This window comes from Lineus longissimus, chromosome 18, assembly GCF_910592395.1.
Source record: "Lineus longissimus chromosome 18, tnLinLong1.2, whole genome shotgun sequence".
In the NCBI taxonomy this organism is placed as follows: Eukaryota; Metazoa; Nemertea; class Pilidiophora; order Heteronemertea; family Lineidae; genus Lineus; species Lineus longissimus.
Window position 1 is genome coordinate 15,283,586 of NC_088325.1, and position 15,715 is coordinate 15,299,300.

Consider the following 15,715-nt stretch of genomic DNA (forward strand, 5'->3'; position numbering starts at 1 on the left):
ATAGACCCTGCCCTTCGAAAGACTAGCTGCCCGGCAAGTATGGAAATGAACAAGTTATTGTTTGTTCACCAATCTCGAAGCACCTGTAAGTCTCGCGAGATTGTCAAGAATTCGGGATGGCTCCTGCTCGCGAAAAGTGGGATTTGTTTTCACTCAAAAACATCGTACAAACTTTTAAGTGCTCATGAATAAACTGTTCAAAGTTCAATAGTTTGTGAGTGATTAAACATAGGTACGTTTAGAAATATGTGAAGTATCATTATTTCGTGTTCACATGCAAGAAAAATGGATCAAAGTGGAACGCTCTTTTGACATGTTTGACTTTTCATAAGTGCAAATGCACTGACTTTTAGCCTATATCATACTGCAGGTGCACAAACAAAAAACATGCCATGACCAAATCACCCCCCCCCCCCCCGAAACCGCTGACAACTCACAATACATGGGTCGGGCTGGTAGGCCTATTTAACATTCGCACTGCATGACTGACAGTGACAGCATTGATTATTTTGGGCGCTTGGCCTTACCGTTCTCCGGCCGGTCCTGGCCCTGCGGCTACCTCTCTGCATGCTCTTGCCCTGGCCTCGGCTTTCACCTCGGGCTTCGATTCATGTATAGTTTTACTCAGTGCAATGGGCATTAATCTCTAGGCCTAACTTAATTACAATATCAAGAACAAGCCAGCATGCAATTGCAAGTCGCTCATCCTCCCCCGACCCAGTCATCAAACATCTGATCTGTATTTTCATTTCTCAATGCCAGTGGTGGACTGTGATGGCTTCCAGTGAAGACCTAAGCGATGCAGAAGTGGAGGCTGCTGAGGTACAGATCCCTGGCTACCTCCCAGATAAATCCATCCTTAAACCCAAGTTGGACTCGATCTTTGCAGAAGTTGCCAAAAACCTTCCAGACATTGACTTTGAATTGTCAGATGTAAGTAAAAACATGGTTGACAGGCATATGACTGTTGCAATTCAAGTGGTGAGCTAGATTCCAGCACAGCCCTGTAGGCTACTTACTTGCATCGTTCCGTGACTGCCAATAAAAACACAGGCCGCCATTTTGAATCTTGTGAAGTAGAACACAGGTGCTTGAAGATACTAGAATCAAAGCGATCACCAAACACCCAAATCAACTGAGACACACACAACTGAAAGAACTATACGTTTTCTGTCGCGGTGACTGATCGATCACTAAATGATCTGTTAAAGCTGATATTGTCACGAGGCTGTGGCGGTGCTCCATCTGAGATAGAATGGTGTAACGGCAATCTCTGTTGGCATCCTTTGATCTCCATGGAGAAAGGTGGCAGGCAAAGATTTAAAAACTACTAAATGCATTTCTCAGTGTTATAGTCTTGTCAGTTATACACAAAACAGTGACATTCCTTTGTATCAATACAGGTCAGTTCTGATGATGATGAAGTTGCCATATTCCATCGTCAACTAAAAACGCCAACAGAGATTGATGTCGACAAAGATCTGGATGAAAGTTTGACAGAAAGAAGCTTTATGGATGATAACATACCTGTGTTTGGAAAAGTTGAGACTAAATTCATCAAAACACGTCCAACTCCAGGGCAAAAAAACATCCGAATTGAATCTGTTGTTCATGACGACGATGTCAACACACAAGGAAGAACGGAATCATCCAAACAAAAAAGTGTATCCATGACGACAGTGAGCTGTGGTGTTGGGACTGATGACTTGGACCCACTGCCTGTACCGAAACTTCAAACATGGGTCCAGACCACACAAACTGAACGTGGCAGCATGGAGCGTATAAGAACAACACGTTGTGCAGGTGCAGGCCTGATGGGTGAGATGCTTGGCTCAAACAGTAACAGCTTGATCAATGAAATGATGTCATTTACAAAGAATTTCTCAACTGACACAGATGATTTAGAAGTTGACGATATCCAAATCAGTGTCGCAACCACTTGTCCAGACAATCGGGAACGGAAAAAGACTAAATCTGTGACGTCACAGGATTCAAGGCGGGTTGTGTCACAATATATCTCGAGTGAAGCTCCGCTGCTGCCTTTACAGAATATCGAGCACAGTAACCTAGGTGAGTGATTTAGATTTCATTGACAACTTGCCTTTCTTACTATCTGTGATCTCTCCTCGACAACAATGAATATTGACTGTAAACTAATATATAACGTCGCAGAGAAAGAGTCCCAACTGGGGTTGTTTGCCTAATAACTATGCTCATGCTACTCAAGGTTTCAGTTGGATAGAATGTATGCTTGCCTGAGATTCAAACTTCAAAAGGGGGCAATATACTTGTACTTGCATTTTCATCAGCTCACAGACACTTAAATTTTTGTGATATCAATTTCAGACCTTGTACTAGCCAACCTCTGTTACCCGACTGATGCGGCCACTGGGGATGGTTGCAGAAGCCCAAGACCACCCCCTGTTGAGCCACTGCATAACAATGATGAAGACAGACGAACTCTGATTGAGAGGCTTGCTGAGCTCTCGGCGCAGGAGTCTGGTCAAGCATTGAAGGATGTCGACCCCAAGACTGGAGCGATCAGAAAGAAACCACCGTCAAAGGCTGAGAAGGCTGCTCGCAATGCAGAAGGTATAAGGCAACTACTGTTACTGATGAAGCAGAGCTTTCAGGTGCCCCAGGGCTGGAAACTGGCCTATCCCAAAAGGGTGACCAAATTACAACAAAAAGTCATTTGGCCCCCTGAAGTGTTTTCTGGATGTTAAAATGGTCTGTGTTATGCTTGTCAACACCTCAGAAGATTAGAAATAAAGTACATGTAGCTACATGTGTTGTGTGTGTTCAAGACACTTGGCACATGTAGCTACATGTGTTGTGTGTGTTCAAGATGCTTGGCACATGTAGCTACATGTGTTGTGTGTGTTCAAGACACTTGGCACATGTAGCTACATGTGTTGTGTGTGTTCAAGACGCTTGGCACATTAGCTACTTTATTTCAGTTCCTATTTGTTAGATATTAAAACTATCTGCATGCGTTACATGAACAGGCGTGAAGTATAAAGAAGACTTCATTCACTTGCAGCGATTAATGTTAAGAAAGTCTCCGGCATGGGCACTAATACCAAGGACTTGCAGAACTACGCCATGACACTTCATCCAGAATTTCATGCTCCGGCAAAAAAGGAAGAACGCGAGACGGTGTTCATTGACCTTAGGAACTTTGACCAAGATAAAAAGGAACGAGAACTGAGTTTTGAGGCAATACAAAGGATACTGCAGATTCAGCAAGAGCAGAGGTATGCTTTGGTAGATCAGTACTGCTAGGGCTGGAAAAGTCCTGTATTTAGGTAAAGCCTAAAGATTTGGTTTAGCTACTGCCTTGTGTCCCGTCTAAAACTTGAATGTTCTCAGAATGGTGCTGTTGAGCACAACTTGCTGCATGCCCACATTGCCTGTTTTCAATTCAACTTATTTCTATTTTCAGCACTGTTGAGACGAGTTCAGATGACGACTCGGACGCTGATGATAATGAACTTTGGTTTGAGCAGCGTAAGAGGATGAAGGGGATGATGGCTAATAAAGGTGTCCTCACTGATGTCTTACCATCCAAGTCACAGCCTCCAAAGTGAGTAACGTTCTCGTTCCTTCTCCTCCCTCTATGGCACTGGACAAACGAGATTTCAAAATGATGCAACCTGTATTAATCTCACAACTCATCGATTTAAACTTCATAACTTCATCTTCAATCTTCTAGGACAAATACCCCAAAGCCTACATCACCAAGAAAACCACCAGTCCCCAAAACCCGTCCAGCTCCTATTGACATGGGAGCGACTAGTGAACGTACAGCATCTCTCGCGCAGACTGGGACACCAGCCAATACTCCTGTGGGCTTGTTTGAGGACCAGGCTGCCTTGAAAGACGAGAGGGAGAAGGAAAGGAGACTGGAGGTCGCCAAGTGAGGAAACTTTCATTGTCTCTTCTGACGTAGACCATTGACTCACTCACTCATACATAGTGACATATCTATGTCCACTGTCCCACCTCATCTCTCCAGTCATTACGGTACTGAGCTGTCTCTGTCAGCACCCCTCTTGCAAATTCAAATGTTGTGTTTTAGGAAACTCCGTGATCAGAGGGAAGCCGAGAGACAATCTCGTATCCGTCTTGGTAAACGCCTTGAGGCTCTCCGTCCAACAACATCAGTCAGTGGCAAGCGGCCATCAGCAGAAGCTACGCCCACAGTCTTTGATTCAGTAAGTTGAAGAACCAAGCTCAGTCCATGTTAGCAGTAATGTTGGCTTCAAATCCTAACACTACTTATGTTAATGAAATTTACTGAAGAGATCCATGTAACGCTGAGATGAGCTCTTGCTGCCATTTGATACCCATTCAGGACATTGAAGAGGTGTAGTTTATGGGATATTCTGACTTGTTTTCGTTCATTTCCAGGAAGGATCGTATGAACAAGCCCCCGCCAGTCTCCCAAGTGTTCTGATCGGTGAACGTGAATGCTGTCTGCTGACTTGTATCATGTCCAGTAACGGCGAGATTGTTACTCACAGGGGCAGCGTCAATAAAAGTGTCGACTCTGGTGAGAAAAAAACTCAAACAAATTCATCGCTGTCTATTTTTCATCAAATTTCTCTTAGTCTTAAGGGAGGAAATGTGGCATGTTCTTAAAGCCTGTCTCCATCTGTTTCAGGTCACGGCCTCTCAGCCAGTTACACCTCCCTGCTGACCTGGCTACTCTCATTGGTGCCAGATAACTACACATTCCTCAAGATGCCTCTCCAGTCCCCTGGTGATGACCTCATCACATTCCGGGCACCGTTCGCCGTCATCGGGCTGCAACAGATGTGGTTCGAGGAGCAGTTGCGTCTGATCATTGCTGTGACGCCAATATATAGCATGGGCAATACGCCGACCAAATCAAAGAAAGCAAAGGTAAGTAAAGGTCCACAATTATCTGCTTGCATCATGCGTGAAAAACCTTCGTACCGAGACTAGAAGCTCATCTGAGGCGACTGGCGACGTCAACCACCACTTGGCTGGCAAATACTTGACATGTTTGAGATCTGTTCATTGGAGATTCTTCATAAAAAGTGCTAGGCTTCCAAAATTTGTTATTCTGAAGAAACCGTACTCCCTGCCTTTCACAATCTATATCTCCATTGCTTTCATGTGATGCATTATGAAATCTTGTTTCCAGGCTCGAGATGAAACCACTACTCCCTTTCAACAATCCCTAATCAAGTTCCTCTCAACGAACACACTTCATACTGTGTGCCCCTGGCTGGCAGAGCTTGTCTCTATGGACGTGACAAGCCGCGACATGATGCAGTCAGACTCGGATTCCTCCAAGCCGCACGTCTACCGTCCATCGTTACCCAACATTACAGTACGACCGTTGTCGACATTTCTGCAGGTCAATCCAGACCCAAATTCCACCCGCAAGATTTTCACCACTCCCTGTGGCTTCTTCTGGCAGACCGTGGACAGCGACGAGCAGTTGTGTCTGTTAGATATTGATGAAGAACACATGGAATCTGAGACCCAGATCACCATGTCGCTGATTTATAAGAAGGTTTTCACCGACCCTACAGCGATGATGGGGATTCTGAACCGGGTGCTCCAGGAGGGTTTGGATATCAGTGGCGTGCGTTTGACCTACCCTGCATCATCCATGATGAACACTACCCCAGAGGGACAAGGGAATACAGAGCTGGAAATGTTGAATAAGATCGGGCCAATATTAGCTGTGGGGATCAGGGGAGCATGTGCCAGGACAATATGGTTAGACACCATCGGCCCTGCAGATCCTATCTTAGCGAGAAAGACTGATCCAAAGTCTCTGTGTGCTTTATTTGGAGGGAATTCACGTGATGAGTGCTTGCTATTCTGTCCTCGTAATCCCGGGAGGATCATCTCGGAGCTCGTTCTATGGTTTGGTGGAAGAGTGCCCCCTAGTGGCGTCATTGATGTCGGCACACCAACGACGCCAAGAGATCGCGCAAGAAGTGGCAGCCCAAAATCTCGCAAGACGAAGAAGGTCCCGTTCTCCACCGATAAGAAGGATCTCGCTGTTCCTTCTCACCGTCCCCCGGCGTTGCTAACAGCCATGACCCTGAGCGATGTCTTCATGGCCATCTCCCCTCTCCTGCCGACACAGTGCCTTGGTCTGATTCTGGTGGTCTGTCAGAGGAGGGGCTACCAAGTACGAGGGATACGACGTACTAAGCTCACATCAAAGAAGGCCAACTGTTTAGGTAGGTGTGATTCAGTCTTCTGGTCTTTGGCTATTAGTATGAAGAAGTATCACATGCAAAGGTGGAAAGTCAGCGAAGTATCTGGGGACAATCTGATAGGCTTCTAGGCTATAGAAGCTAACCGTAAAAAATGTCCAGTCTTTTGATGGTAGATACGTTAAACAGGGACGAAACATTAGACCTGGGACAGTGAGCCCAAGGCATCTGCTATACTATTGTGCCTTTTATTGCTTGAAATGTGATCTTTTATGTTTATTTTGAATATTATCCTCTCCACTGCAGGTCTGAGTGGCCAGCAGCTCACAGTATTCAGCCCAGCTTCCCCCACATCGCTGTCCTCCTTTGACGACAAGTCCTTCGACTTTGATTCACCGCCCGGAGAGTCACGGCGACCTTGCACCCTCCTGCTGCTCAGGAAGGAGAATGCTATGCACAATTCAGCTAGTCTGATTGAAGCCTTTATGGTACAGATGTCATTACGGGGTGTCCTGGGTAGGTCACAGTTTCTTCTTTCATTGTTCAATTTAAAAGGCACCTGGATTTACTTTAAATTTCTACCAGAAATCAATCCTATTCCTAGCGTAGGGTAAGCCATCTGATTGTTGTTTCAGGTCCCATCCAACATGGTACAGAACTCAAACTGAACTCGAGTCATCTCTTCCAAGCTGTCTCGTATTCTGATGGTCTACTTCATTCTATGGGTGGAGACTTCACAAAGGTAAATGCCATTTATCTTTTTTATCTTTCTGTAACCTATCTGCTTTGTGTTTTGAAACTTTCCTTGTACTTGAAAACTGATGAAGCTGGTGCTATAATGAGAAATATGACATATTCTTATAAAAAGTCCAGCCCCATGTCTGGGTTTTTGGGCTTGGTGGTTGATGGTCTTGCCCAGAAAGGAGGCTTTGATGACAGTTAGAGACTGCTGCCTGTTCTGATCTGATGTGAAAGAGAGAGAGTGTTCTATCCTTGCAGACGCCTGATCATGAGATCACCCCAAGCCCGAGCTACATCGCCCCAGCACTCTACACGAACCCCGAGATGGAACAGGTGGTCACCATGGCACTGACAGGCCGCCACATGATGAAGACAGCTGGCATGTTCGTTGCCAAGCTCTCCAACCTCGTCCCCTACGCCAAATCCGGCTACAACTACTCACACGAAGGCTTTGAGATCTTGGGGATCAAATGGCTGCCGAGTCTCAGCAATAACCAGGCCAAGGTGCTGACACCATATGAGATCGGGGACAGGCATTGGAAAGCAAGCATCCATACACTGACTTCAGGTAAAGTCTTAGGATGCCTTTATGCATTAGTAGATTAGTGGTCATCTCCTCCATCCATCCCCTTCTGAAGTGTCAATAGATCTTCATTGTTGACACCTATTTTCATACAGCATGTAAGTCTCTGCCAGTACAGACCTTGGTGGCTATCGGAAACACACATAATGGAAACTATCAATTTCATTTTCAGAGCCAGCACTGGTGTTAGTCGTGCGTGGTGTGAACGCCTTCCAGCGCTTGAGCAACATCATTGCGACCAAGACCCCTCCCCAGTCAACCAACCACACGATCCCACTAGAGAAACTCATGTCTCCGTCGCCAGAACTCGCTTACGATTACACCACCAAGTTCTTCCATGACAGAGAATTATACCCAGATCCTCAGATGAGACCGTTGCTGTCGTACTTACCTGATATCAAGTGGCTTTCACCTGGCTGTGCTTGTGCTGTGGAGGCAAACGATAGGTAGGTTATTATGTTAGTCTCAATTAGGGGAGGGCATTAGACCTGTAATCCAAAGTCCTATTGATTGAATCCCAGTCAAAATACTTCTCCTGCATTCAGCCTGTCTACAAAATCAGCTGAAAACATTTTTGCAACATATGAAAGTAAGCCACCATTTTGTATTGTAGTGCCAAATCCCTGAGAAAGTCAAAGAGTAAGACGTCCAAGTTAGACTCCGCTACCAGGACAACAGAAGAGTCAATATTCCATCAGATGCTGGCTGGACCACGCCAACTGACGACCGTGCTCGTCATCAAGCCAGATGGAGTCCGGCGAAACCTGGCGAAAATTCTCAAGAGAATCGATCAAGAGGGTTTCTCCATCATCGCCTGGAAGCATCTGGTCATGACGGCAGAGCAGGTGGAAGGCTTGATTTCACAAGAGGAGTGCCAGGTTAGTACTGGTTTTCCACACCAAGCAGTGGCTGCAATCCAACTGAGTTTCATAGTTCCCCATGCTCATTTAGGAGAGACTTGTATCATCTTTACTCCTTTCAGAACGAGGTGATATTCAACCAACACAAAAACCACCTGACTTCAGGACCGAGCGTGATCCTGACCCTCCAGCGGGAGAATGCTATCAAGAAGCTGGTCGACCTCCTCGGGCCGAGTGACCCACAGCAAGCCAGGAGGCAGAGCCAGTTCCTCCTGAGAGGGGCTTTTGGCATTGACCCTGTCTCTAATGCCTTGTATGGTAAGTTATGAACATTTTGTGCAGACAATTTTTGGACAGTTTTAGCTTTGAATTGCAATGAATATTGGTGAAGTCAACTGAGCAGCGCATACATGTAGCAATAATTGAATGCTATCTATTTCTTACAATTTTAGGTTCGACAAACTATGTGAAATCCATCAAGGAGCTGAAACTCTTCTTCCCTGACGGTCTCTGCTGCAAAGAAAATGACATCTTAAAATCAGAAGAGATTGTTTTCCCTGCGGTGGATGACAACGTTGATATCAAGCGCTGTAACAAGAGGGCGCTAGTAGTTGATGAGGCTGGACAGAGTACACTACACGTCTCGTCGTTGACTCAGATGAACTGTGTGGTACTCACACCTCCACTGCTGCAGCGTGAGAGAAGGGGCAGGAGATGTGGCTTTGTTGATGTCATTGAGGGGTTAACTTCAGCTGGGTAAGTTTGTTCTTACTGTGTTTGCTCTGGTACGCCATTGTTCCATGCCTCAAAGTTTGGGCACCAATTGGGGTTCTTGGAATAGTGAGACCATCTGCAACTCGGGAGGAGGGCTCTACTCATGTTTCTCACTTGGGTAAGATCCCAAGCACCTGGTACAGTATCTCGTGATACAGCCCACCATGATCTCTTGACTCGGGAGGAAGGCTCTACTCATGTTTCTCTCTTGGGTAAGATCCCAAGCACCTGGTACAGTATCTCGTGATACAGCCCACCATGATCTCTTGACTCTGGAGGAAGGCTCTACTCATGTTTCTCACTTGGGTAAGATCCCAAGCACCTGGTACAGTATCTCGGGATACAGCCCACCATGTTCTCTTGACTCGGGAGGAAGGCTCTACTCATGTTTCTCACTTGGGTAAGATCCCAAGCACCTGGTACAGTATCTCATGATACAGCCCGTTCTCTTGACCGCAGCACTGCCAAACCGATCAGCAGCTGAATACAAAACCCTTACCGAGCCATGACCGATACGACTGATGCTCCCTACTACCATCTCTTAGAAACAGATCAGCTCTGACTTACGTTTGGCCTTTCGTTTCAGATTTGATGTGATCGGAAGCAAGCTGATCTGGTTCACGGAGAAACAAGCAGAGAACTTCCTGCATTTGAGTGACGCTGGTAGCTTTGCGTTACTGCCCAAACTGCTGAGTGGTCCATCCATTGTCCTCGCTCTACAGAGAGATAACGCTGTACTCGCCTTTGACTCGTTCTTGGGAAGGTAAGATGAATCATTTATACACCTCAACGTTAGGTATAACTTTGGACAAGATGACCCTGTCGAGTTTGTCTGAGCCAGTCTCTAACCCTGTCGAGTTTGTCTGAGCCAGTCTCTAACCCTGTCGAGTTTGTCTGAGCCAGTCTCTAACCCTGTCGAGTTTGTCTGAGCCAGTCTCTAACCCGGTCGAGTTTGTCTGAGCCAGTCTCTAACCCTGTCGGGTTTGTCTGAGCCAGTCTCTAACCCTGTCGAGTTTGTCTGAGCCAGTCTCTAACCAACTGTTTTTCATTGCAGTGAATTTCAGCTGGATTCGTTGCTGGTTCGATATGGTGAACATGTCATGAGGTTGAAGGACACAAAACAGGTAGGAAACACATTTCACTCAACCAAAATGCAAACAGCTGTATATGAATGGTTGTTTCTTGCCTCAGAATGTAGTATACACCAGGGCTTGTACATGTATGTTCAAAACAAATGAGTTATTGGTATTATTTGGTACATGTAATGTAGCTTTTTCTCCTCAAACCAGAGGCAGCACTGTTTGTAGTGTTAGATTCTTTTGTTGGTTAAACTTCATTGTGCAATTTAACAGTCACAGGTCGACCATTGTAGCATGGCCGTTGATAGCTCAGAACTCAATCCCTTTGTCCACTATGAAGTATCCCAACCCTCCTGTATTGTATCACTCCAGGATGTTTCAGATACCTGCATACCTTTGAGTTGAGCCTGTTTATCTTGAAACCGACCCGTCTGCTCGATGAGCAAGTCACAGGCCACCAATAATGGACAAATCTTGCCCATAATGATCAATGTTTGTTCACAAATCATGGCAAGAATGGTCCAAGGATTAAAATCTCTGGAATTTTGATATTCAAATGTGGCCTCGTGTTATGGGAAAGTCAGATTTGCTAATCGGTTGTGTCTGTGCTCGGTGAACTATCTTTCAATATTTGGGTAAATTTGGTGGAATATGTTGAAATTATGCAAAGCAGGTGGATATTGTCCAGTGTTGATTCCTGAAGGAAGCGAAATCCAATTCAACTGATTGTTTGATTGTCTCCATGAGGCGGTGTGAAGTTTATTTTGGCTTTCTCTTATTCTGACTTTTGACGAGGCCTTTTGTGTGAAAGTGGCAGCGAATATCACACAAAAGGCATTACACGTTTTTCTCAGAACTGTTTTTGGCATCAAGATTTACTCACTGCATCTTAAAACTCAATGGTTTTCATGCCGAATGAGCAGCAATCTATCTGCCAATATTAGCTGGCAAAATAATCAAGAATATTGATTTGAAACCAAGGTTGAGTCGAGATAAGCATCACCACAGTGCAGCTTGGGATAGAGTAAATCTTTGGTCTGAGAAGCAAGAGCCAAAACAAACTCCCCCCGAATCTTTCCAAGCTTTTCAACCAGGTCATATCAACCTGTAACATCAGGTGACACAACAAAGAGACTGAAGTTTGATTTCTTTCTACGGCTCATGAAATATCCACCAAGGCTGAAAGCCGGCTTGAAATCTGACTCCAAAACCCATCACAGTTGAACTGGTTGGAAACGATTATCCAATTGTCAAGTGTGAACCTCCCTCTGGCAATAAAACTAAACCCACATAATTTGGTGAAAAAAATTACCAACTTGTATTTCAGCCCTTAGGGCATTTACTGATTTAGTTCAAAAGTTGAAATCGAAAAATCGATTTGTCATAATTAATCAAATTGTTTGTAATTATATATTTCATTAAGTCAGAGATCAGGTGACCTCATGTGGTAGGTTGTACAATCAGTGTTAACTTGGGGTAATTGCTGGACAGATTTTTCTTTGCGGGGCGGGGGGTGTTGTTGAAACCATCTGCTTTGAAATTAATTGTGATTTGAAGTGGAATCTTGAATTTATTAGTCATTTCTTAGTTATCTCGGTCTTTGCTAGAGGGAGGCAGTGGATTTTAACTGGCCAGTGAATTGTCATATAAAACCACTCAATAGTTTGTAAACAAAGTTACACACTCCACCCAAAATACATTTGACATTTTACTATGTTGTACTGTAGTAACTTTATAAACTTTGAAAGAAAACAAAGGTCCAAACCTCAGTTTGTATATTGAAACAAAACAAACATACATTGGTTATGTCAGCTGGTCATTTCACAAACACAACCAGACAAAACACATTGTCCAATTTCACACCTGACTGAACTGAACAAATTCACTGATTCTGTGTATTAAGTCTAACACCAGATGGCTTTAGGAGGTGTCAGTAATCCTAACTAGCCATTTAGAGTTATAGACTTAGTATCCTGGGCTGTTCTGGTCAATTAGGTAATCTTTCCACTCGGTGGGTCAGTTTGTGTGTGTGATGATTTGTTGTCATGTGTCTTCAGGTGTTTTTAAATAGCAGCTGCTGGGTTCAAAGTTTAAATTGAATTTGATGCCCAAGGCATAAGATGGAAAACTTCTTGAGAAAATAAGTGGAAATTAATATTTGTTTCTGTGATAGTTGGAGCATGAAGTCTTGAAGTGGTTGAGCCATAAATGAAATATATAGCTCATTAGATGTGATATGTTGTCATTCAATCCGTATCCTTACTGCTATGGGTGCCTCTATCTTAGCATGCCAGTACCCATAAATGGCTGTTTAATACCGCACAGTTGCAAATGCAGATTTCTGACACTGAGTGATAGAATAAGTGTCTCAGGTTGTATTGACCAATGACGAACCTCAGACATTCTAAACAGTCTAACATTATCTAACCCGGACAGGCCCCCTCATCAAACTATCTCACAGACAAATGGAAGTTTAAGTGGTGCGATCACGCCCTAAGTGAGAAAACTCAGCCTAAAATTGGACAATAATGATGTGCTGCCATTGTGAGGGAGCCAGCTGCCTTATGCAAACAAGGCCACGCCAGGCATCACAGAAGATTTGTTGAAATTTCACCCAGAATATCCCTTGGTTTTATTTCTGGTTGAGCGAATCTGTTTGTAGAGAAATTAAAGTGAAATTAAATCTTTGATTATTTGCGCCTCCCGTTTATCTTGTGCAATCTGAACAACCCTTGAGATATAACTTGATGGTGTGAAACATTTAAGGGGCAGATTCAGTTTCACTGATTACATAAATTGTGTTCCCGGTCCCAAAGGGAGGGCATGGTGGTGTATGTTACAGAGCTGAAATCTGAGAATTTGTCCCATTTCTTTCTCAAAACGACTTGTACTTTCTGAAATGCTGTTTGGCTATTTTGCTGTGCCTGGCAGTGTGTTTCTGCCAAGTGAATCCTTATTGGTCTCTTTCAAAGATTTGTTCGACACCTTCAAAATGTCATTGGTCAATCTGAAGGATTGGTCAGCCCCCCCCTTCTGTCAAATTACTAAATGTCAAGGTTGTAATACTTAACCATGTTTTCTTGTCTTATTTCAGGTTGAGAGACTCCTCCTTTATTTCTTTGATGAGTTGATCCCAGGAGCTCAGGCAAGGATCGTCGAGAAATTGTGAAATGTTGAGATGAGAAATGCTGGATGCAGGGTTGCCAGGCTTGTTACTGATCTCTCTACCAAGCTGCTTGCCAAACATTGTGAGATGTAAAGTTTGAAGATGGTCAGGATCAACATTGAGGATAGTTTGAGATGATTTCTGACACACAAAACTGTGTCCTCAACAGTCAATGAAACAAAACTGTCCAAGAGTGATTTGCGTCCCCAAGGGGTGTAATCAAAATCAGAATAAAATGACAGATTCTGTATCTAGATTGTGAAGTCCGTCCAGAGAGAAGAATCAATTGAGTGATCATTTGTACTAATTTATAACGATTACCAAAATGAGATTTTAACTTGTTTGATGTGTATGTAAAAATGTTGCCAAGCAACAAGAGTTAATGAAATTACCAGTAGGAAAACATGCCACTCACTCAAAAGTGAATAGTTTACTCTAATTTATGATTTATACTTTGTGTGATATTTTCCAGTCCATTTCTAACAAACTCATCCTGCTGAAGTGAGTGATCATTAATCCATCCATGGAATAGACTTACCTGTCCATTCCTTGAATGAAATAGGCAACTTGGTGTATTTTCAGTGGTCTCTAGTTTTCATGTTATGAAACGTTGATATCAGTTACAATTCTCTTGAGGTACTGAATCTGCCCGATTAAATAAATGGATGAATTTGTGATTTTGCAAATTCTAAATGATTCTTCTTAATGACATCAGACAAGTTGATGATGTGGAGAATCTGAAAAGTCTTGATTTATTCTAATGATGATTTGTCCATTTTTGTAGATATTGCTGCCAGGTTAAGAGTTTATGTGGGATATTTGCTGTGTGAGGTGAGATAAAAAAGGGACTACTCTAAAAAGACATTCCAGTTAGGTGAATCCGTCCATTTATGTTGTGACCTGATCAAAGATACTGTAAATGACAAAAAGATGTTCAGAAAATGTTTAGTTTTCTCAGAATTACTTTCAGCTGTATTACGTATGAATGACTTTTGATGACAGACCCCGTCCTTGGCTGCCTGTAGAGGTGCTTTGAGTTTCTGGGTGTTAAAAGTATGGTTGTCCGTTTTTTGGGACATCCTATATGTCCTCTTAAGTAATTCTGAGAAAATCTCACTGTTTTGCGTTATTGTTCATATTTGATAGAAGATTCTATTTTGCACTGTTCACGTCAGTTGACACTGGTTTTCAATAAAAAATGTTTGACCAAAGAAGTCTCTGTTCCTTTTGTCCTCTTTCTGTGCACTACCAAATGATCTGAACCATGAGAAAGGGTCTCTTGTGGTTCGTTTGAATTGACCAGAACCTGGTATAGACCCTGGAGTGGCACACCACAGACTCTGTCTTTGGATGGCACATCCAGGGAAGACCTGTCTGATCCTGAAGTGTGCTCCAGAGAGATGACCAGAGACGGCCAGGTTGTACCTGTCTTCACAAGCATAGTGAGATCACCAGACTAAAATATTAAGGGGTCATCAAGGGATCAAGGTTGTAATGAAATGGAAAGCGCCCCTTGCAACCCGCACCCATATCGCACCTGTCATAAAATATAAACCTCTCGGTCATTTCCCATGTAATTTGCCAAGGACGCTTGGACTCTCATTCAGAGTGAAAACGTCCATTTCCGATCCTGAACAATCACACGCCTCGAACGCGACCAAAGTTCCTCCCAGCCGTTTATGAAATTGGCTAAATTTAAATAAAATTGCTAGTTTGCCGCGTGGCTGCACTTAGCAGGGAAATTCAACTCCACTGGCTCACATTGTCAGTTGACTTGATCCGAGTTCTACAATGTCGCGCGTTGTGAAAACGGATTTGCAATGATCGTTTGGAGTGTGCGGACAGCTTTGGATGTGGCAATTGTCTGCAGTGGTCCTTAGGTTCCCATGAGAGGTAAATGTGGTCTTTCCCGGGATCGTGAGGCGGTTCACTTTGCAGGGGTTCACCTGTGGGAGGAAATGATTGGGGTATGTTGACTTTGAAATTGTGGACACGGTGGACGTCGGTCACGCGCTGAAGGACGAGCGAGGTCGAGCGAGTGACGCGCTGAAGGACGGATCTGAGGTCGTGCTGGTTGTGACCGCTGTCCGTTTGAGATTATCGAGTATCACCTTTTGTCTGCGAGCCACACACCCTGTCACGCCCACAGTATTCTGTATAGCCAAGCTTGGACAAAACTGCAACGTTGTAAAAAAAGTGGAAGGGATAAAGGCGCATTTTTCTTTCGAGGGTCTTCAAAAAGAGCGGACGCCCCAGCTTGATAAGCGCAAGACTGGTGTCTGCCACAATGGGCTGCACTTTACTTT

At 44.1% G+C, this 15,715-nt stretch overlaps 1 protein-coding gene across 1 annotated transcript; it reads left to right on the top strand.

The window, feature by feature from the left end:
• The first annotated feature begins 101 nt into the window (after window positions 1-101).
• Window positions 102-14,613, top strand: LOC135502334 (dynein axonemal assembly factor 8-like). Its single transcript, XM_064795085.1, has 21 exons — window positions 102-232; window positions 763-933; window positions 1,404-2,070; window positions 2,347-2,592; window positions 3,044-3,257; window positions 3,446-3,586; window positions 3,716-3,919; window positions 4,082-4,217; window positions 4,414-4,555; window positions 4,667-4,908; window positions 5,174-6,230; window positions 6,513-6,722; window positions 6,842-6,948; window positions 7,206-7,515; window positions 7,703-7,976; window positions 8,144-8,408; window positions 8,513-8,708; window positions 8,843-9,146; window positions 9,751-9,927; window positions 10,219-10,288; window positions 13,338-14,613. Exons 2-21 carry the CDS (start codon window positions 775-777, stop codon window positions 13,410-13,412), a joined length of 5,196 nt encoding a protein of 1,731 aa, XP_064651155.1. The 5' UTR covers window positions 102-232; window positions 763-774; the 3' UTR covers window positions 13,413-14,613.
• The last annotated feature ends 1,102 nt before the right edge of the window (window positions 14,614-15,715 follow it).

What these genes read in the sequence shown, in the direction of transcription:
- LOC135502334 (XM_064795085.1), top strand. Translation starts at nt 775, where the DNA reads ATGGCTTCCAGTGAAGACCTAAGCGATGCAGAAGTGGAGGCTGCTGAG. An exon ending in GGCTGCTCGCAATGCAGAAG is followed by an intron (nt 2,593 to 3,043) that starts GTATAAGGCAAC and finishes ATTCACTTGCAG; the next exon opens with CGATTAATGTTAAGAAAGTC. An exon ending in CCAAATCAAAGAAAGCAAAG is followed by an intron (nt 4,909 to 5,173) that starts GTAAGTAAAGGT and finishes TCTTGTTTCCAG; the next exon opens with GCTCGAGATGAAACCACTAC.